The sequence below is a fragment of the Notolepis coatsorum genome (genome assembly GCF_963971535.1).
Source record: "Notolepis coatsorum genome assembly, chromosome: 19".
NCBI lineage: Eukaryota > Metazoa > Chordata > Actinopteri > Aulopiformes > Paralepididae > Notolepis > Notolepis coatsorum.
The window spans coordinates 55,212,788-55,235,616 of record NC_140183.1 but is presented as its reverse complement, the minus strand read 5'-3'; the positions used below and the strand labels follow the sequence as shown (position 1 = coordinate 55,235,616).

Here is a 22,829-nt window from a genome sequence, read left to right as displayed (position 1 = left end):
TTTATGACATACACAACATGAGGGGCGGGGCTAGGGGGTGGCTACTTGGGCTCAAGCCCCGAATGTTTTCTGAAAAGCCCCGAATCTATTTAATTTTTTTTTCTTTTTTCTTTTTTTTTTGACAATTAATCATTGTTACATGAAAATATGTTTGCACCAGATTTAGCAGAAGCTAATTTCCATCTGTAGTCTATCCAGCTGCTAACTGTATTTGAGTGAGTTAAGTCTTGGTGTTATGGTAGACTCAGACCTAAGCTTTAAATCACAATCAACAAGTTGACAAAAACATAATTCTTCCACCTTAGAAACATAGCTTTTGAGATATGTGATAACACAGGCTGCCGGCATGTCTTTATGAATGGAAATATCGAATAAAAGAAACAACGATGAAAACCCGACTATACTCTGGTTTTCGGGGGTCCTGCCGCTCAACGTTCGGCGAGTTAACCCTAGATCTTAGATCCTAATATGAAAAACGATGTGATTTAATGTTCTATGTCTTACCTTGACTTTGTCTATTTTACTGCTATCTATTTTATGCTTTATGTCTGCACTTTATGCATTGCTCTTGATCTGCCAATGTTGTGCTCATTTTATGCCTGTCTTTTTGTACTGCTGTGAAGCACTTTGAGCTGCAATTCTTGTATGAAAGGTGCTATACAAACACAGTGTATTATTATTATTATTATTATTATTATTATTATTATTATTATTATTATTATTATTATTATTATTATTATTATTATTATTATTATTATTATTATTATTATTATTATTATTATTATTATAAATTATTATAGTTTGCTTCATTAATTAAAGGGTGTGAATTTAAGTGTTCTCTAGTGCCTTTTGTCTGCTTTAAGGTGGTGGTATAAGTTAAAGGTTGTGGTGTCAAAGTAAAAAAAATCTATCTGGGCTAAGCCCCGGATCTCCTACAATCCTAAATCCGCCCCTGCACAACATACGGATATGATATAATAATCGAATCATCTAATCTAATCATGACATTTATGACATACATGACATACAGATATACAGTAGGCTATACTTACTCATTAGCCTCATAGCATAATTGCCTAAGTCATTTTTTGGCCAAATTGATATTTCTGCCTAACTCTACTCTCCTCACACTGCTGCACCACCCTGGCTTAGTGACTGTGTCCTCAGCCAATCAGAACCTTGTTATTTTAAGAATCCCTTTCTGCCTAACTCACTCGTGTGACTTGTGCCAAAATTAGTTTTTTCTTCTTTTCCAAAAGTCTTGAAAAATGACTTAGGCAATTATGCTATGAGGCTAACAATATGTGACATACAATATATGCAAATATACAGTACTGTTAAACAGATCCTAACAGTAAATATATACATACGAGGGGGAGGGAACTGTACATTAATTAGGAGGGGGTGGGTGGGTGGGAGGGGGGTTCAGACATTTACTGGGGCCAGTTTTGAATTGCAGCCTCCCGTAGGTGCTCTTTGAGAGTGGTTTTGAAGGTGGGTAGTGATTCAATTTTTTTTACGGCTGTGGGTAGGGCGTTCCACATTGATGTGGCATAATTGCGGAATGTGTTTAGTCCCTTGTTTGTGCCGAATCTGGGTTGGACATGATTTGTGGAACTCCCTCTGGTGTTGTGGGCGTGGTATTCACAGACCTTTGGAAAGTATTTCGACATGTACATGGGTACCTTAGTGGTGTAGTAGACCAGGCCCATTGCAAATTGCTGTACTCTGTCGTCTACTCTAAGCCATCCTAGGTTGTCAAAATGGGCAGGGGTGAGGTGGGTTCTAGGGGTAAGGTCAAGCAGTAGTCTGCCCAGTTTGTTTTGTGATGTTTGTAATCTTGTTTTTAGTGCCTTTGAGGTGCTTTGGTACCATGAGGTGCAAGCATAGTCATAGTACTAGTCATAGTGTGTGTGTGTGTGTGTGTGTGTGTGTGTGTGTGTGTGTGTGTGTGTGTGTGTGTTCATATTATATATATATATTGAGGCAAAACAGAATTATTCAGCATATTTATGTGGTTGATTACGCACGGTCTACTCATGTTGTGCGTTCTAGGGAAGCTGCGCCCTATTACGCATAGTATCTGAGTCCTATCTTCCCGCTCCTCATTAGGACGAGTGTGGGGATATGACCCTCTCCGCTTTGATGGTCGTAAGGGACCTCAGGGGGTACATGTATCATTCAGTCCAATAGGCGGAGTGAGACGCGAAGCCAGTACGAAGTATAATGGTGGTTATCCTATAACCCTAGTTATACGACTACTGGCAGAGCGTCTCGCTTTTCGGCCCTGAGGACCCTTGGCTGTTTTCACGTGAAATTCAGACTCGGAGGGGCAAGCATGGCCACTACATCCGGCCTATATACGGCAAGAGGTAGGCGTGGCTATGGTAGATGTAAGGTATAGGGCTGTCTTAAATACTTCGAAGCTTCGAAGCTTCGTTCGATGGGCATGGGATTAGAATATGAAAATAAAATTTGAATATATAAAAAGAATAAAATGTATTTCTTTTTTGGTGCAAAATCAACTCTGCCTCTCTTTGTTAATTACAACAAGCAACGCTGTTTGTTATTTAAGATGAGGTCGGACTCGGCACTGACAGATTTGTGTTCATTGTGCTGCCTCAAATGACGGCTTACAATATTTCATGAAAGCAAACTAAGTGTTTCGTTTGTCTAAGATTTAAAAAGGTTTAAACTTTACAGCACTGACAAAGTTGAACAAAGTGCTGCAAGTCCCACAACGTAAAAAATAAAGAAAGAAAAAATGTATTTATTATTATTATTATTTTTTTTTATCTCGAAGCTTCGAATTAAAATCGAATCTTGGCCCAGAAGGTCAGCCGTGGTAAGGTGCATGCTTGTTTTTTTTCAGCGAGTGCAATAGGCACACGAGTATAGTCCAATAGGCGGAGCGAGACAAGAAGCCAGTAGGAAGTATAACTGTGCAGGCCTAGCTCATCTCAAACAAGCCTGGACAACTATCAAGACTTGGCAAAACTTGCCAAATGTAGACGGAAAGAAAACCTAACCTATAAATCCCAATAATAGTTTTTTATATTGCCTTATAAGTCTGCTTACGCACATACATACGGAAGACACTTTCTGTAAATAATTGATTTTATTTAATCTTATCTCATTTTATATTTGATCTTACTATTACTACTTATTGTTTCCATTCTTGTATTCATTATTGTTTCTTTCTTAATTGTGCACCGTTGAGTCTGAGCTCGAAACACAAACATTTCATTAGTCTGCTATGCCCCTGTATTGTTGTGTATTTGACAAATAAAGAACTTGACTTGACTAATAATAGGCCTACATATAATTTTTAGCTACACTTATTCAATTGTATGTTATAAATAAAATAGAAAATCGTTTTTAAGAATAAGGATAAGGATAAGGATATCTTTTATTAATCCCTCACAGGGAAATTCCAGTAACACACACATACAGCTCATCGTCTCATTAACAACATATCACAATCATAAAATGTTTACAGTAACAACGGCACAACATAAATTCAAACAGGAATGAACATTTGTTGACACATGTCGACTACAGAATGCCTGAGACACCATATGCGATAGTCGGCTGCAGCAACACCGGGGTGTCGTTGCCCCAGGCGGGAGGGAGGGAGGATAGATTGTCCAGCAACGGGAGGGGCGGGGATTTGGGGGATAGGACTTTGGTGATGAGACAGTCTTAGGCTCCCCCCCTCCAGCACGCATACTAGTCGGCTGCCGTCACCATCACGTGGGAGTGGCGCCGGGCGTACGCGCGGGAGGGGGGATTGGGTAGGGATTGGGGGTGGGGGAGGCCGCTTGCCACTCTTATCTCCCAGAGGGCCTTCGACTCCAGCAGCTCCCTGGTTCGACCTTGGTCCAGGAATTTGTTTTGGCTGACTGACTGGCACATGTATCCCAGCCACATCACTTTAAATTTGATTTGAATAGAGTGAAATATAACTCTATTGATTTGAGTGGAGTGAGTTTTAACAACTCCGTCCAAATGACTGAATGCATTATTAGTCCAAGTGTCCAAGTGTCTTAATCAGTTCATTTTGGTAAACAGATCCAAAATCTTCTTATTGCAGTCCAAAAGCTTCGATAATCCAAAAATGACCACGCCTTCAAGTTGGTAGCCCAATTTATGATGTCCCAAGAGGCAGAGAGGGTTAGCCTTATTCTGCTTCTTGACGAAAATATGCAATCCACTGATTAGATCCATTTAGAGTTTTTGAGTCACTGTGAACCAAACATAAGCCTGGAAAAATTTTCTAAACAAAACTACAGGCCATTTGTAAACAACAACGATACAATAATAATAATAAAATGTTGAATTAAAATATTCCATAGAATTTCTATATTCTAATTATTTCTATAATACCAAATATGAAAGTTACCATCCCATTTCACCAGTCAGGAACACCAACATTTACATTTAGTCATTTAGCTGACGCTTTTATCCAAAGCGACTTACAAGTTCTGTACGACAAGTCATCAGGAAGGGCACAACTCTATCAGCTGAGTAACTATGTTCATCAAAGTGTTGAGTGCTACAGTGTAGGTTAGTTTATTAGGACAAGTGCATGACAGTAAGGTTAGTTAGGGTTGCGACATCAAGGGTTGCAACATCAAGTTGTTGCCTAATCTTAGACTACTATAAACTAGGCGCATGGCTGTCTAAGATAACAGAGAGGAAGGAGGAGGTGGTGTTATATTTCACTTTGTACGTTCTTTCACTTTGAGCAACAGGTACCTCGTACCTACAATGAAGAGTTCTCTGCTCCTAGCATGTCTACTTCTAACATTTGGAGAAGTTGTTGCCCTATCGGGTGAGTAGCAGCCTAATAATACTTGAATTCAAATGAGTAGCTAAATGATCACAGAAATTTTTGGTCCTGAACATAATCATCAAAAATCTTTCCAGGGAACTTTTGGCACATCACAGATCTGCATTGGGACCCAACGTATAACCTCACCAACAAAGCCGAACTTGTGTGCGCATCCAGTGGGCAGCGTCCCGCGGTCAATGCGGGGACATTTGGAGACTATCTCTGTGACGCGCCATGGGATCTCATCAATTCCTCTGTGTATGCTATGAAGGACATAATGCCAGAGCCGGATTTCATCTTCTGGACAGGGTATTAGGCTACATTTGACCTAATCGTTTACAGCTTTCCCATTAGGCTACGTGCTACGTTCTTGTGTAAAATCCAATTCCTCTAGAAAGAAGCTGATTATAAACAACCGGTCATTTGCTTCTCAGAGATAACACTCCACATGTGCCAAATGAGGACCTGGGAGAGGAAGCAGTGCTCTCTATTATGGGCAACCTCACCCACATCATAAATCTGCTCTTTCCCAGTGAGTGTGACTTCATAGGTTTTGGAGGAAGAATTCTTCTGTGAGACTGAATTCAAGTTACTTTGTGTCTTCATATTGAAAGCTCTCCATCGGATTTCAGGTACTAAGGTGTATTCAGCTTTGGGCAATCATGACTACCACCCCAAGAACCAGCTTCCCGCAGGCCAGAACTACATCTATGAACAGACTGCACAGATGTGGCAGAACTGGTTGGAACCAGAGTCGCAGAGGACCTTTAAAAAAGGTGGCTATAGCTCCCCTTAGTACCACAAAACACCTCTAATTCACATATAATTGCTAGTGTATCAATTAGAAGCATGTGTCACATTGTCGTGTAATCCCTTCAGTGTTCCTCTGTTTCTAGGTGGATACTACTCTGAGAAGCTGCTGAACCAAACAGGTTTCAGGGTGTTGGTCCTCAACACTAACATCTACTATGATCAGAACCAGCTGACACAGAACATGAAAGACCCAGCAGATCAGTTCAGCTGGGCAGACCGGGTTCTGACAGAGGCTGCGAACAACAAGGAGAAGGTACTTCTCAAGGAGATGAGATGAATAACTCAAAATACTAAAAGACTAAAACTCTACTATAAACTAAAGATAGCTATAGGTTGCTATGTGAACCACACTTTGCCTTTGAAACAGTTTCTCTGTCTAGGGGTGTAATCCCACACTGACTTTGTCTCACAGGTGTACATCATTGGCCATGTTCCTCCAGGTGTCTTTGAGAAGAAGAGAAGCAAGCATTGGTTTACACCTGAGTTCAACAAGCGCTACTTGGAGCTGATTCAGAAGCATCATTCAGTGATTGTGGGACAGTTCTTTGGCCATCATCACACTGACAGCTTCCGCATGTTCTATAACTCAGAGGGTACAATCATATAATAACTTTATTTCATAATAATATTTATTATATATAGTAGCCTATATATATTATTTATATAGCACATGGTCAGATGTTCCTAAGAACACAATTGGCAATGTGTTTAGTGGGAAGCCACTGAGGGAAGTCCTGGTCAAGTTTTACAAAGTTTTAACAATCTAAATAAAACAGCCATTGTGCTTCAAAGACAAACAAATCAAATAATAAAACCAGAAAATATAATGAAGAACCATTAAAGGGGCACCAAAAACAATGCTGAGTTATTTTGCACATAATCTCACACATATCCAAAAACTCTAAACAGTTTTGCACATATTAATTTAGTCAGTGATGTCATCGGGGACATTGAATCCTTGTGTTGTGTTAATTACAGCACCATGAAATGATGTGTAGATGAAAAAACAGCAATACCTTGTCTTATAGGGTTAACCGTCTGTAGTGTGGTAGTGAAAGGTTAACCTTCTGTAGTGTGGTAGTGAAAGCGTTAACCCTTTGTAGTGTGGTAGTGAAAGGGTTAACATGATATATTAATTTTCTGTATCACAATCACAATAGTCGTTATGCCAATTCCCTTCCTGGTCGTTGCGCGCATTGCCCCACTGTCGGCCTGGGGAGGATGTAGAACAACCACATGCCTCCTCCGATACATGTGGAGTCGCCAGCTGCTTCTTTTCACCTGACAGCAAGGAGTTTCATGCTATTTCCCCATGACCCCCTCCCTGCTGAACAGGCGCCCCGACCGACCAGTATGAATCGCAGTTTATAACAACCTACCCACCGGCTTCCCACCACTAACACTGCCAATTGTGTTAGTAGGGACGACTGACCAAGCCGGAGGTACCGCTGACAGCTGGATTCGATCCCAGAGTCTCTGCGGTGGTAGGCGAGTGCTTAGTCCACTGCGCTACCAAGCCGCGCCCTGGGTTAACAAGATAACAGGATTTTGATTATTTTTAATAGGACAACTAATCCAAATGGGAAATCTCCCGTATTTTATTCAACACTTAGCAAATAATGTAGATATTACACAGACTTTCCTACACAAGCCCCTCCATCCATGTCAAGTTCTCACCATTTCATGACCTTGTGCCATACTGAGTGATTAACCGGTGTCTGGTTTCCACAGACTCTCCTATCAGTACCATGTTCTTGAGCCCAGGGGTCACACCCTGGAAAACCACATTGCCTGGGGTCGTGGATGGAGCCAACAACCCTGGGATCCGCATCTTTGAATATGACACCCAAACACTACTGGTCAAAGTAAGAAAAGTCCTTTGCCACACAATTGATTATTTTCCCCCAATAGAGCTCAGATTTGAAGCTCCCAGAAGTATCTACAGAATATTTGACTGAGGGACAATCCGAACATGCCATTTATTCTAATCTTCATGTTCCTGTCTGAAATGATGTGTACCTTACAACACACAGACCCATTTAAATTCTTACCAATACCTGTTCCCACACAACCAGGACATGGTGACCTACTATCTGAACCTGAGCCGTGCCAACATAGCCCAGGCACGCTGGGAGAAAGAATACCGGCTCACCGAGAGCTTCAGAGTACCAGACGCCTCTCCAGCCTCCATGCACCAGGTTCTGGAGCGCATGGCTAACGACCGCTGTTACCTACAGAAGTACTATGAGTTCAACTCTGTCAACTATGACCTGACAGAGTGTAATAGAGACTGCCGTATTGACCACGTGTGTGCTGCCAGAGAGGTGGACTTTGAGAGGTACGAGCACTGTCTGGAGAAAGAAGGGGCAGCTTCCATTCATGTTGCCCTGCTGCCAGTCCTCTCTATGGCACTAAGTCTGGTCTGGGCCACCTGGTCGTGATCATCTATGACAGTGGATCAACCTCTTTGCCCACAAAGCCTTCCTGTGTCCAAAGAAATATCCCAGGTGGGAACAGGGTGGAAAGGAACCCAACCTGAGGATGACATGGCCAACGTGTGAATATGTAGTACTCCTCAAATATTTAGAAAGCAAACATGCCTCTCTATTTCCTTTTCCCATTCATAGCAAACATGTGAGTGTGTAGATGTGGCACCCACAGAAAGTAAAAGGGCTGTTGTTATATTTACATCAAATAATATTAACTACTTTTTGTAATTTATTTAGTAAAATACAGAAATTACTTCGGTTTAGATTTTTTGTTTTTGAAGTATTTTGTGTTTACAATCATTTCCAATAAATTAAATAATCTCAAGGCCCCCCTGAGCTTGCTGAGGCCCCCTTGAGTTACTATCTTCATTATTCGTGGATTATGTATTTCTTCATTTTCAATCATGTATGTCATAGAGTCCCACATAATTTACAGCAGGAGGAAAAAAACAAATACTTTTTTTTTTCTTCTTATTTTGGAGATCGATGTCATACTGTGACACTGAAATGAAAAAATATTTCATCAACTAAGATATTTAGTCAACAAAAGGCTTACCTTAGTGATATGTGGTGCGAAATTTGCGAACAACAAAATATTTTTATTTTTATTTGATAGATTTTCCACAAATAAGGGAAGGACTCTAATAGAGCTGCATAGTTCAGGGTTTTATTTCAAAGTAGGTCTACAGATGCCAGTGTTTTTTCTCCTTGTCTGTGTTTTATTTCAAAGTAGGTCTACACATGGTAGTCTTTTTTTAAAGTGGACTACTTTTTTATTTTATAAATGTTCCACAAATAAGGGAAGGACTCAAATATACCTGAATAGTTCAGGGTTTTATTTCAAAGTCGGTCTACAGACACCAGTTTGAGGTTTTCCTTTGTTATAACAGGTAAAAACGGCAATTAAAAAGTCAAACATTTTCTTTTTTTTGCTTTATAATCCCATTAATGCAACAAACTGTGTGCTATAAGTATAAAGTATAATAAATCGCAAATTACTTTGGGTATGCAATTGTCAGGCGTTTTATGCTAAATGTGGGGTATGCTTGGGGATATATAAAACGTTATACACTGTTATCTTCATTTTAAGGGTAAATAGGTTGTGCGGCTCCCTGAGCATTTTATTTTGTGGGACGGGGGAAAAGTGGCTCTTTTGATAGTAAAGGTTGCTGACCCCTGGCTTAACCCTTTGTCATGTGGCAGTGAAAGGGTTAACCTTCTGTATTGTCGCAGTGAAAGGGTTAAATATACATGCCCTTCCACACTACGTTTTATTAGCACTGAAAAAGAGCCATGCTGCTGCCATAGTGTAGCCTAAATATAAATTTTACTTTTCAGTCATATGACAAGAATGAAGTTGTTTATGTAACGGTTGCTAATCAATAATGTCTTCGTAATCCTACGAGGAAGAATCAAAGGCTAATGTTAATGACAATAGACCTGTCTAGTCTAATCATGCTTTGAACTGCATGATGTCAATATATAGATTACCAAGCACCAAGTAAGGTACATAAAGATGCATTATCACAGTTAGAACATTTTAGTGTTATCACATTCAGACAAATTAGTTTTTGATTACTGCCAGCGAAGATCATGTCAACGCAACAGACAACAGATACTGGACTTCGAGCTCGTTACACATTTATTGAGTGTGCGCTTGAGCAATTTATTCCCAACAATGACGTGTAGCCTAAGGACTGTAGCCCATTTCCCGCACTGTGATCTTGCTGTGATTGGTTGCGGGGAGCTGCTCAGTGCTGTCACATGACTAGAACCTGCTGAGGTGAGAGGCTGCATGGCTGTGTCTACACTACAGTGTTCTGGTCGTCCTGGACATAGATATATAAAGACTAGATGGCTCAAGGCGGAGTCTCCCGCGTAGAGCACCTACGGGAGACTGCAATTCGAAACTGGCCCCTGTAAATGTACAGTAAATGTCCTAACCCAATAATACACGAGACCCTCTTCTTGGGACAAAGTAAGGTTTTGTCGATATCCCAATGTACAGTTTTGCTTGTACAGTTGTACAGTTTCCCCCACCCCACCTACCCAACCCCACCCCGCCTCAATCAATTCAATCAGTTCACCCGCGGCCATCTTGCTTGAGTGGACTACTGCTGGTGATGATCTGCACAAACAAAAATACTCTTAGCTCACTGAAATCTTGACGGATTTACAAAAGGTTTATTACAAACGTTGTTAACGTGGCTATGATTCTTGTTTGGAAGAATTATTTTTAATGTTTCTTTCTTTTTCTTTCATATGGAAGTCCATTATAAGTATGCAGTATGAAACATCTCTGACGTTTTTAACAAACCAAACGGTTGACGATTTAGCAAGCTATAGTTATTTCAATAGTACATGCACCATAGGCATGCATGTTATGAGTGGGGGTGCTCCACCTACGCAAGATGGCCACCATGTGGCAACATTGGTCTCCATTGGCCAGCAGCGCGGGTGAGTCATCTAGTGATAATATCTATGGTCCTGGAGGTCCACCGGAACAGGCCGTGCCAGTCAGCTTTCCATGACTGAGCAGGGAGAACAGCTCATGCAGCATGCTTTGGAAGACCCCCTCATCTAGGGTGAGAAGGGGATGTTTAGTGGGACGTCTTTTAAGATGCATTTTAAAAGACAGATTTAAAGGAATACTATGCCAAAAAAATAAAGCAGGTTTATTATATCCATAATCCCACATGTCCAAAAACTACAAACTGTCTTGATTTTTGGATCAAGGCAAGAATTACTAGGAATCCACATGTCAAAAAGACTGGTATGGTAATTTAAAGGGGTGGTTCACCCCCCTCACCTGGAGTGCTATCTATGCATCTAGATCATTTTGGTGTGATTCGCTTAGTTGTGGCGATATCTGCCATAGAGATTTCTGCTGTCACTCCAATACAATGGAGCTGAACTGCACTCGGTTTGTGGTGCTCAAAGCACAAAAAAATACTTTTGAAAAACCAGAAATACTATATAGAATAACTTTCCAGAAATAATGACCTGGATAATACACAGACCTTGTGACTCAATACAGCACACGTGAAAAAAATAGGAAAAATCATCAAACAACTGGAACATCTTTCAGAGTGACATATTTCTCCAACCACTGTTCACATAACCACCTATTTTCTCATACAGATGTGCACTGACCTTGAGAGACAAGGTGGTACGGAGCTATCTTCCTCCGCCAACATGAACAACCTGGCTACAAAAGTCCTGTGGAATCTTTCTTCAATCACTTTGATAATGTCATGAAAATCAATAATTGTCTGTGGTAAAAAAAAAAGGCGAAACAGTGCCTCTATCATCTGAGACTATTAAGGAAGTTCAGAGTATCGGGGAAGATACTCCACTCCTTCTATTCCGAGGCTGTAGAGAGAATTCTGACTGGAAACATCACTGCCTGGTTTGGAAACAGCACGGCCCAGGACAGGAAGGCCCTACAGAGAGTGGTGCGCTCAGCAGACCGTACTATGGGTATTGCACTACCACCCCGGCTGCAGGACTTATATAACAGGAGGTGCAAATCCAGAGCCTGCAGAATAATGAAAGACCCCTTCTTACCTCCATCTCGAAAGTCATGGAAAAAATAGTATACGAACAGGTCGAAAAGTACCTCGTGGGAAAAAATCTAATCTACGAATTCCAATCTGGCTTCAGAACATCCCACTCCACTGACACATGCCTTCTCTATTTGAACGACCACATCAAACAAGAGGTGGACGGGGCAAATACTGCGGCATGGTCATGCTGGACCTACAAAAGGCCTTCGACACTGTCAATCACTCCATTCTGATTGACAAGCTAAAAGCAATTGGTTTTGATAGTCTATCAGTGAGCTGGATGCAATCCTACCTGGAGGGGACAGAACAGATGGTGGAGGTAAACAGTACGCGTCTATGCCTTCTACAACGCTGTTCGGTTTCCGGGTTCCTCTGATTGGCCACTAAGCCCACGTGACCGCACGCTAGCACGCCCCCCTTATCGCCCACTCTCGCGCTGTGAAGCGGAAGCGCCAGCGGGGCGAGGCGGTGGTTTCTCCCTGGCTCCGTGCACCGCTGACTCGGTCCAGCTCCAGCATGTCATAAATGTCGATATGAATTGAAAATGGGGGACCCTGATGTAAACAAGACAAACGTCTTTCTCTGGTCTGCATCCCCTTAACAATTGTTCTCCCCCACTACTCCTCCAACAGGTGTTTGTGCGACCATGTCGACCTGAACAATGGGGGATTAATAAGAACAAGCCGCCTCGGAGAGAGGATACCGCAGGCGGAAGACGGCCGCTGGAGCTGGACCGAGTCAGCGGTGCACGGAGCTGGGGCGAAACCACCGCCTCGCCCCGCTGGCGCTTCCGCCGCCTCGCCCCGCTGGCGCTTCCGCTTCACAGCGCGAGAGTGGGCGATAAGGGGGGCGTGCTAGCGTGCGGTCACGTGGGCTTAGTGGCCAATCAGAGGAACCCGGAAACTGAACAGCGTTGTAAAAGGCATAGACGCAAACAGTAGCCTACCCCCCCCCCCCCCCGCCCCCCCCTCCCAGTGAGCTGTGGTGTTCCACAAGGAAGCATACAAGGACCGCTACTGTTCCTAATTTATGCAAATGACATGTCGTCAGCTTGTGACTGCAACTTGTTCCTGTTCGCAGACGACTCAGCCCTGCTGGTCTCTGACAAGAACAAGTTACATCACAAAACAAACTGGTCAGACTTCTACTTGACCTTACCCCTAGAACCCACCTCACCCCTGCCCACTTTGACAACCTAGGATGGCTTAGAGTAGACGACAGAGTACAGCAACTTGCAATGGGCCTGGTCTACAAGATACACTATACGACTAAGGTACCCATGTACATGTCAAAATACTTCCCAAAGGTCAGTGAATACCACGACCACAACACCAGAGGAAGCTCAACAAATCATGTTAAACCCAAATTCGGCTCAAACAAGGGACTAAACACATTTCGCAATTATGCCACATCAATGTGGAATGCCCTACCCAAAGCTGTAAAGGAATGTGAATCACTACCCACATTCAAAACCGCTCTTAAAGAGCACCTACGGGAGGCTGCAATTCGAAACTGGCCACCGTAAATGTCCAAACCCCCCTCCTAATAGACAGTCTCCTCCCCACCGTATATATATTTTCTCCCACCCACCCACCCCCTCCTAATCCCTCCTAATGTACAGTCTCCTCCCCATCATATGTATATATTTTCTGTTAGGATCTCTGGGTAACAGTACTGTATATTTGCATATCGTATATGTCACAAATGTAACAGTACTATATACCTGTATGCAGTGTTAATTTTGGCAGCTATTTTTTTTTTTTAAACTTAAATTTGTATTAAACATTTATAGACATACAACACAACATAATCAATAACATCAACAACACTATTAAACAGACATAAACAATAAAGAAAAAAATTTAATACTCAAAAACAAAATAAAAAATACTGACTTGAGCAGAAATTCCACAAACATAAATAATAAAATGGAAAAACATAAAACAGTTGTCATACCCTAAACAAAAATTAAAATAAAAAAGCGAACTAAAGCAGCATTTTGTGACATGGGTTCAGAGACCCTCCTTGAACCTCTTTCCTCCTTTACCCTTCGCCCTCTTGTGTTGCATTTGGTTCTTCCTCTGTGATGTCGTTTTCGTTCCCCTTGTAATCCTCCCACTTTCCCCATCTTTCTCCAAATTTCTCTTCCTGTAACCTCAGCATGTGTGTTATCCTCTCCATATCCTGTATCTCCCCTACTATTCCTACCCATTGTGCTATTGTCGGTGGGTCTTCTTTGTACCACAGTCTTGTTATTGCTTTTCTGGCCGCTATCAACATTATCTTTATTAAATATTTGTCCCCCCCTTGTATTCCCTCGTGTGTCAGGTCTCCTAAGTAAAGCACCAGTCCCGTTTGTGGTAACCCGTATCCTAATATTCTGTTCATTGCCTCCCCTATCTCCTCCCAATACCCCTTCAGCTTCTGACATCCCCAGAATATGTGCGTGTGATTTGCCCCCTCCTTCCCATTGATTGATTGAATTGATTGAAAAGTTTATTAACAGATTGCAGAATGGGTACAGTACAGTACAGCTCAATACATACAATTGTTAAGGGGATGCAGACCAGAGAAAGACTTTCGACTTGTTTACATCAGGGTCCCCCATTTTCAATTCATCATAACATATATGACATACATGACATACAGATAGACAGTACTGCTACATCTATACATTTATGACATATCAGATTTGCAAATACAGTACTGTTTGTGATACAAAAGTGTCCAGAAAAGGAGTGTATATACATTTGGCATAGAAACTGTACATTGGAGGAGGTTGGTTGGGTGGGGTGGGGTTGGGTGGGTTGGGTGAGGGCTGTACATTGGAGGTGGGGGGGGGGGGGGGGGGGGTTGGGAAGGGGACACACACACATTTTACACTGTACATTGGAATATTGACAAAGCCTTCCTTGGTCATTTACTGTACAACTAGGTTAGGACATTTGTAGGGGCCAGTTTCGAATTGCAGTCTCACGTAGGTGTTTTTTGAGAGTGTTTTTGAAGGTGGGTAGTGATTCACATTCCTTTACAGCTTTAGGCAGGGCGTTCCACATTGATGTGGCATAATTGCGAAACGTGTTTAGTCCCTTGTTTGATCCGAATCTGGGTTTTACATGATTTGTGGAGCTCCCTCTGGTGTTGTGATCGTGGTATTCACTGACCTTTGGGAAGTATTTTGACATGTACATGGGTACCTTGGTCGCGTAGTGTATCTTGTAGACCAGGCCCATTGCAAGTTGCTGTACTCTGTCGTCTACTCTAAGCCATCCTAGGTTGTCAAAGTGGGCATGGGTGAGGTGGGTTCTAGGAGTCAGGTCAAGTAGTAGTCTGACTAGCTTGTTTTGAGATGTTTGTAATTTGTTTTTTAGTGCCTTTGAGGTGCTTTGGTACCATGAGGTGCAAGCATAGTCGTAGTACCCTTGAATGAGTGCTCCTGCTAGAGTCCTCAGGGTATTCTTGTTTACCAGAGCGGAGATCCGGTACAAGAATCGCGTTCGTTGGTTGACTTTTTTTATTACATTGGATGCCATTTTGTCACAGGAAAGATTAGCCTCTAGGATGGAACCCAGGTAGGTAATTTCATCTTTCCTTGTGATAATATTGTCACCCACTGTAACCGAGAAGCCGTCGGTCTTGCTGAGTTTGTTATTTGAACCGAAGAGAATGGACTCTGTTTTGCCCATGTGTAATGATAGTTTGTTGTCGGCGAGCCATATGCAGATTTTGCCTAGTTCCGAGCTGAGGGCTTTTTCAACCTGTAACTTGTTCTTGTCAGAGACCAGCAGGGCTGAGTCGTCCGCAAACAGGAACAAGTTGCAGTCACAAGCTGACGACATGTCATTTGCATAAATTAGGAATATGCTCTTTGTGTTGGTGCATATTTTCCCTTCAGCTCTGGGGTTATAAAGAATCTGATTATGTTTTTCCATCCAAACTCTTTCCATATCCTCGATCCTGTTGTTGAATGTTGCACCTCGCATATGTTACCCCATTCCTTCCCTGTTATTCCTATCTCTAGTTCACTCTCCCATTTCTCCCTTATGTAATCGGTTGTGTGTCCCTTGCTGGTCATTATAGCCCGGTACAGTGCTGATATTACCCTTCCTTTCCCTCCTTCGTATGCCCTTACTATCATCCTAATTATTCCATTCTGTTCTTCGTCCTTGTCCCCTCTTATTTCTTTATTATAGTAATCTCTAATCTGTAGATATCTGAAGTGGTCCCTGTTTTCTAGTCCAAATTTCTCCTTTAATTTTTGTAATGTTTGCATTTCCCCCTTCTCTATCAATTTGCATATCGCTGTTGCCCCCCCCCCCCCCTCTCCCATCTTCTGAATCCATGGTCCAACCTCCCTGGTTTGAATCTCTTGTCATGTGCTATCCATCTCAGAACCCCTGTCTGCTTCTCCAATTTGTGTGTTTTTACTACTCTGTTCCATATGGTCAAGGTGCATTTGGTGATTGGATCTAACAGTCCCTCTTTCTCTTTGAATAGTTCCCTATCTCCCACCAGAGCTTGTACCTTGTATCCCTCCCCTTCTTTTTCAATGTCTTTCCATCTTGCCTCATACTTGTCGTTACACCAGCATGTCACTGCTCTCAGTTGTGCTGCATAATAGTAATCCTGTAGGCTGGGTACCGCCATCCCTCCCTCTTCCTTTGGTAGTTGTAGTGTTTTATATCTGACCCGTGGTCTTCTCCCCGCCCATATGAACCTCGATATCAGTCTGTCCCACTCCCTGAATTGATTCTGTGGTATTTGTATCGGTAGTGACTGGAACAGGTACAGTAACCTTGATAGTATGTTCATTTTAATGACCTCTATTCTTGAATTGAAGTCCAAGGGCATTACTGTCCATCTCTCTAAGTCTCTCTTGATGTTCTGATTTATCTGTGTATAGTTCGCCTCAAACAGTTTCCCCACCCCTCTCGTGATGTTTTTGGCAGCTATTTTCATTTTAGTTTTAGTCTTAGTCATGTGGCAAGTGCTCCTTTTTCGTTTTCATCATATTTAGTCATTTTCATTTATTTTTCGTTTAGTCAGTTTTAGTCAACTAAATGTCTGAGCATTTTAGTCTTAGTCAGTTTTTGTCTCAATTTTGTCTTTTTTGTTTTCGTCTAGATTTAGTCGACGAAAACGGATGACATTTTTGTCTATTTTTAGTCAATGGAAAAAAACGTTGTCAGAAGTCAGAAATAGTCAACATGGAACATATTCTGATTTAAATTGCCTATTTATTTTTTAACCTAGGGGAATCTGAGTCGGCGGCACAAGTAATACACAGGAAGGGTGCACTCACTGTCGAGTGTCGATCTGTGAATGGAGAAATAACTTAATAAGACAGTCACATTATCTTTCTTTGCCTTGCTCACCTGGCAGCGATTTATTTGAATGATAAATATTAAATAACAGTGTCGTCGTCAGCACTGGCAGCCAGTAACAGTAAGTAACAACATTGCCTAACAGGATACTGTCGTAAACAAACACACAGTAGTACAGTAGTAGTTGAACTTGAGTAGATAATAGTACACACAGTAGCAATCTGATTGCAATCTGCTTGCATAAACATATAAAATGATAAATCACAATCTTAGGTCAGTGTTAGAGTGCCACATGGAAGAGGTCTGGTTAGTGGGTTAGTGGTTAGAGGTGGTCTAGGTCTGGTATGGCCTAGACCACCTGACTCTCTAACCCCCTAACCAGACCTAGTAGACGTCCACCTCTAACCCCTAAGTTAGGGTTGGTGATGATGGTCAGTGCTGCTGCCTGCATAAAAACATTATATAAAATCACATTCTGAAGGTCAGTGTTAAAGTGCCACATGGAAGAGGTCTGGTTAGTGGTTAGAGCGAGGTGGTCTAGGCATGGTTAGGGTAACTTAGGGGTTAGAGTTAGAGGTGGTCTAGGTCTGGTTAGGGGTTAGAGTAGAGGTGGTCTAGGTCTGGTTATGGCCTCTATTAACCAGACCTAGACCACCTGACTCTAACCCCTAACCAGACGTAGACCACCTCCACCTCTAACCCCTAAGTTAGGGTTGGTGATGGTCAGTGCTGCTGCCTGCATAAAAACATTATATAAAATCACATTCTGAGGTCAGTGTTAAAGTGCCACATGGAAGAGGTCTGGTTAGTGGTTAGAGCGAGGTGGTCTAGGCATGGTTAGGGTAACTTAGGGGTTAGAGTTAGAGGTGGTCTAGGTCTGGTTAGGGGTTAGAGTAGAGGTGGTCTAGGTCTGGTTATGGCCTCTATTAACCAGACCTAGACCACCTGACTCTAACCCCTAACCAGACCTAGACCACCTCCACCTCTAACCCCTAAGTTAGGGTTGGTGATGGTCAGTGATGCTGCCTGCATTCACAATTGACTATTTAGACTTGTTCTTGTTCATCTTGAGAAAAGCACTTTTTTCCAATATGTCTCTTGCTCTGTTGCGGCGGCCATTTGAGAGGTAACCAGTTACACTGAAGACACGTTCGGCAAAGGCTTGGGATGCTGGCATCGCCAGGAGATCCAAGGCCAGAGGTTTCAGATGTGGAAACACCATAGGACTCTGAGAAATCCAGAACTCGATAGCAGATTCCTCAACGTCTGTGTTAGCACTAGCAGCCTGGTGGTTGGACAGCCCTTCTTTGTATTTCAGAATCTCCTGTCTAATGTTAGTGGTCTTGGGCGTCTTTGGCCTTGCTGGACGACTGGCACTGAAAAACTTGAACCTAGGCCGCTTTGCCAAAGGTGTCTCTCCTGCTGAAGCCACATTTTCCAGTTCCTCCTCATCATCATCGGTCACCTGCTCCACTCGCACTTCCACTCTTCGTGGCATGCTGTGAGCAATGTAGTCTTCTGCCTTTCGTAGAAGATCCTGCATTCCCTCGTCTTCATTCTCAATAAGGGTCTCAGCTGATACATGGGGGTCAACAAAACATGCTGCTGCAGCAAGAGGAGAGAACTTGACGGCTGTGACGTCAAGGAAAACGCTGAAACGATTGTGCATGTTGAAAAGCATCTTATGTGCCAGTGAAGCTGCCTCTCTGTAGGTTCTAGCATGAGCTACATTGAATTCAGACAGATGGCTTCTGAGATCCAAAAGAGCAGGCACAACGAGGGAAAGGGATTGGGTGTCACTTTGCAGCATCTTTGTGTGCTCAGCAAATGGCAGTAGAAGGTCTCGCAGCATGGCAATCTTCTGCCACTCACTGGGCTGCAGGCTGTCCCAGCTCATGGATTCCGCTACCGCTGTGACGTGGTCCTTGAGTTGAAGACAACGCGCCATCATGGCGTGACAACTGGACCATCTGGTGAGACAGTCTTTGATGAGGATGAGACCAGACCTCTGCAGCAAGCGCTCTGTGGCGACAGATGATTTGTGGAACTGGTTGACCAGGTGTCTTGTTTTGTCCAGCAGTCTTCGGATTGAGGGTTCCTTGTTCAGCAGCATGTTTACTACAAGCTGGAGGGTGTGCAAAACGCATGGGGTCCTCTCCATTGCTCCATAGGCATAGTCGTACTCGTCCCTACATGATGGAGATAAGAAAAAATACAAATGCATAGTTTAATGATCCATTTATTCTTTTTAACTTATTTATTCAATTCACAATGTTTAACCTTTTAACATATTAACTTATTTATTAATATGTATATGAAATTCAATTATAACCAGGCAGTTACCTATTTATTATTATTCGAATGAATATAGAATTATTTCAACTTCAAGCACAGACTGACCCGTCAATGTCATCCTCTCCTTCCTGCAGCACATCGTTGTTGTTCTCGTCAATGTCATCCTCATTGTGCTCAGAGTCCGACTCCTCAGAAGTTGTGGCCTCTTCTGCAGTACGGAACGGGAACGCAGCCACCATGTTGCTGCCATTGTCAGTGATCCTCGTGAGGATTTTCTCTTTTGGGATGCCCCAGGCTTCTATGCACTCCTCCACAAGCACACTTATAGCTTGAGCAGTGTGGGGGTGAACCATTTCCTTCAGGTTCAGGAGAATATAAGAACATAAGAACCACCAGGGTTAAAAATCGCGCTGAGCCATGGATGCACACTGAAATACTGGCCGCTATGAAAACCAGAGACAAAAAATGCTCTGAACTTCATAAAAGTCAGACAAAGCTTTCCAAAAGCTAAAACAGTGAACTCCAAGCCCACGTGGTTGAAAATTGAGCGCCCTCCAACCTAACAAGGCCACTGGCCATGACAACATCCCCTCCAAATTCCTCAGAGACGCAGCAGCCGCCATCACTCCAGTCATCACACACATAATAAACCTCTCTATAAAACAGGGACACGTCCCCAAGGACTTCAAAATTGCGAGAGTGACCCCTCTGCACAAAAAGGGCAGCAAATTAGACCCAGGCAACTACCGCCCTGTTTCTATTCTTACCTCCATCTCGAAAGTCATGGAGAAAATAGTCTACGAACAGGTCGAAAAGTACCTGGCGGAAAAAGATCTAATCTACGAATTCCAATCTGGCTTCAGAACGTCCCACTCCACTGACACATGCCTCCTCTATTTGAACGACCACATCAAACAAGAGGTGGACGCGGGCAAATACTGCGGCATGGTCATGCTGGACCTACAAAAGGCCTTCGACACTGTCAATCACTCCATTCTGATTGACAAGCTAAAAGCAATTGGTTTTGATAGCTTATCAGTGAGCTGGATGCAATCCTATCTGGAGGGGAGAGAACAGATGGTAGAGGTAAACGGTACTCTATCCCCCCCCCCTCACAGTGAGCTGTGGTGTTCCACAAGGAAGCATACTAGGACCGCTACTCGTCCTAATTTATGCAAACGACATGTCGTCAGCCTGTGACTGCAACTTGTTCCTGTTTGCGGACGACTCAGCCCTGTTGGTCTCTGACAAGAACAAGTTGCAGGTTGAAAAAACCCTCAGCTCGGAACTAGGCAAAATCTGCATATGGCTCGCTGATAACAAACTATCATTACACATGGGCAAAACAGAGTCTATTCTCTTCGGTTCAAATAACAAACTCAGCAAGACCGATGGCTTCTCAGTTGCAGTGGGTGACAATATTGTCAAAAGGAAAGACGAAATTACTTACCTGGGTTCCATCCTAGAGGCAAATCTTTCCTGTGACAAAATGGCATCCAATGTAATAAAAAAAAGTCAACCAACGAACTCGATTCTTGTACCGGATCTCCTCTCTGGTAAACAAGAATACCCTGAAGACTCTGGCAGGAGCACTCATTCAAGGGTACTACGACTATGCGTGCACCTCATGGTACCAAAGCACCTCAAAGGCGCTTAAAACAAAATTACAAACATCACAAAACAAACTGGTCAGACTACTACTTGACCTTACCCCCAGAACCCACCTCACCCCTGCCCACTTTGTCAACCTAGGATGACTTAGAGTAGACGACAGAGTACAGCAACTTGCAATGGGCCTGGTCTACAAGATACACTATATGAATAAGGTACCCATGTACATGTCAAAATACTTCCCAAAGGTCAGTGAATACCACAACCACTACACCAGAGGAAGCTCAACAAATCAGCCCAAAACCCCCACCACCTCCTAATAGACAGTCTCCTCCCCACCGCATACATATTCCCTCCCCGCCGTATGGATATTTCTCTCCCACCCACCCACCCCCTCCTAATGTACAGTCCCCTCCCCGTATATACTCTGTCAGGATCTAGGGGTAACAGTACTGTATATTTGAATACCGTTTATGTCACAAATGTATCAGTACTAATTACCTATATGTCCCTATGCCATAAATGTCATGTATGTTGTGTATGTCATAAATGTCTATATGAATTGAAAATGGGGGACCCTGATGGAAACAAGACAAACGTCTTTTTCAGGTCTGCATCCCTTTAACAATTGTGTGTATTGAGCCGTACTGTATTGTACCCATTCTGCAATCTGTTAAATAAAGTTTTCATTCATTCATTCATTCATTCATTCATTCATTCATTCAACTATTAGTCGCGTTGGCGTCACGTGGTCTTCAATAACGTGACGTCACGTCTCGTTGTCGTCATGAAAAAAACCTTCGTTGACGAACATCTTTCGTCGTCAATTTAGTCAACAAAATTAACACTGCCTGTATGTCATGTATGTCCCTATGTCATAAATGTCATGATGTCACGTATGTTGTGTATGTCATAAATGTCACTATGAATTGAAAATGGGGGACCCTGATGTAAACAAGACAAACGTCTTTCTCTGGTCTGCATCCCCTTAACAATTGTGTATTGAGCCGTACTGTATTGTACCCATTCTGCAATCTGTTAAATAGAGTTTGCATTAATTCATTCAAATCAAGGATGCATACATACCCCCATCCCCCCCCCCCCCACTCCTACCCCCCCCCCCCCCCCAACCACCTCCAATGTACAGTCCCCCCCCACCCCCACCTACCCAATCCAATGTACAGTTTCTACGCCTAATGTATATACTCTTTTCTTTCTGGACTCTTTTTGTATCACAAACAGTACTGTAATTGCAAATCTGGTATGTCATAAATGTATAGATGTAGCAGTACTGTCTATCTGTATGTCATGTATGTCATATATGTTACAATGAATTGAAAATGGGGGACCCTGATGTAAACAAGACGAAAGTCTTTCTCTGGTCTGCATCCCCTTAACAATTGTATGTATTGAGCTGTACTGTACTGTACCCATTCTGCAATCTGTTAATAAAGTTTTCATTCATTCATTCATTCACATGGTCAAAAATAATTCGGACAGGGGCTCTAAGAACAGACACAATCATATCCCTTTCTTCTCCCTAGACTCTAGGGCCTAGACTAGATGGTGGTGACTTGAGTGGTCAGTCTCTGTGGGCATTCTGTAATTACCTCAGTGGCAGGTCCTGGACAGTGTGTCACGTGACAGAATACGTCGCTCTGGTTGAGGAAAGGGCATGCATTATGCAAATACTAGTGACGAGTTATAAACAATGTGCTATTCAAACGAACGCGATAACATTTCATTAAAGCCAACACAATTATGTCCAAGGCTCCACAGTTTACATTGAGTCGCACCAGTTTGGCAATGATTTTATGGCTTATTTATGGTATTTCCTCCCAAATTAATGAAGTAGGCTACAGCGGTCTTAGCCCCACGAAAGGGGCCACAGCGGTCT

At 42.7% G+C, this 22,829-nt stretch overlaps 1 protein-coding gene across 1 annotated transcript; it reads left to right on the top strand.

Moving 5' to 3' along the window:
• Nucleotides 1-5,099: 5,099 nt before the first annotated feature.
• On the top strand, nucleotides 5,100-8,088 carry LOC311246502 (acid sphingomyelinase-like phosphodiesterase 3b; the record flags this gene model as incomplete). Its single annotated transcript, XM_084336652.1, has 7 exons — nucleotides 5,100-5,143; nucleotides 5,269-5,366; nucleotides 5,467-5,610; nucleotides 5,731-5,900; nucleotides 6,060-6,240; nucleotides 7,379-7,512; nucleotides 7,723-8,088. 7 exons carry the CDS (start codon nucleotides 5,100-5,102, stop codon nucleotides 8,086-8,088), a joined length of 1,137 nt encoding a protein of 378 aa, XP_084192778.1.
• Between the last annotated feature and the right edge of the window lie 14,741 nt (nucleotides 8,089-22,829).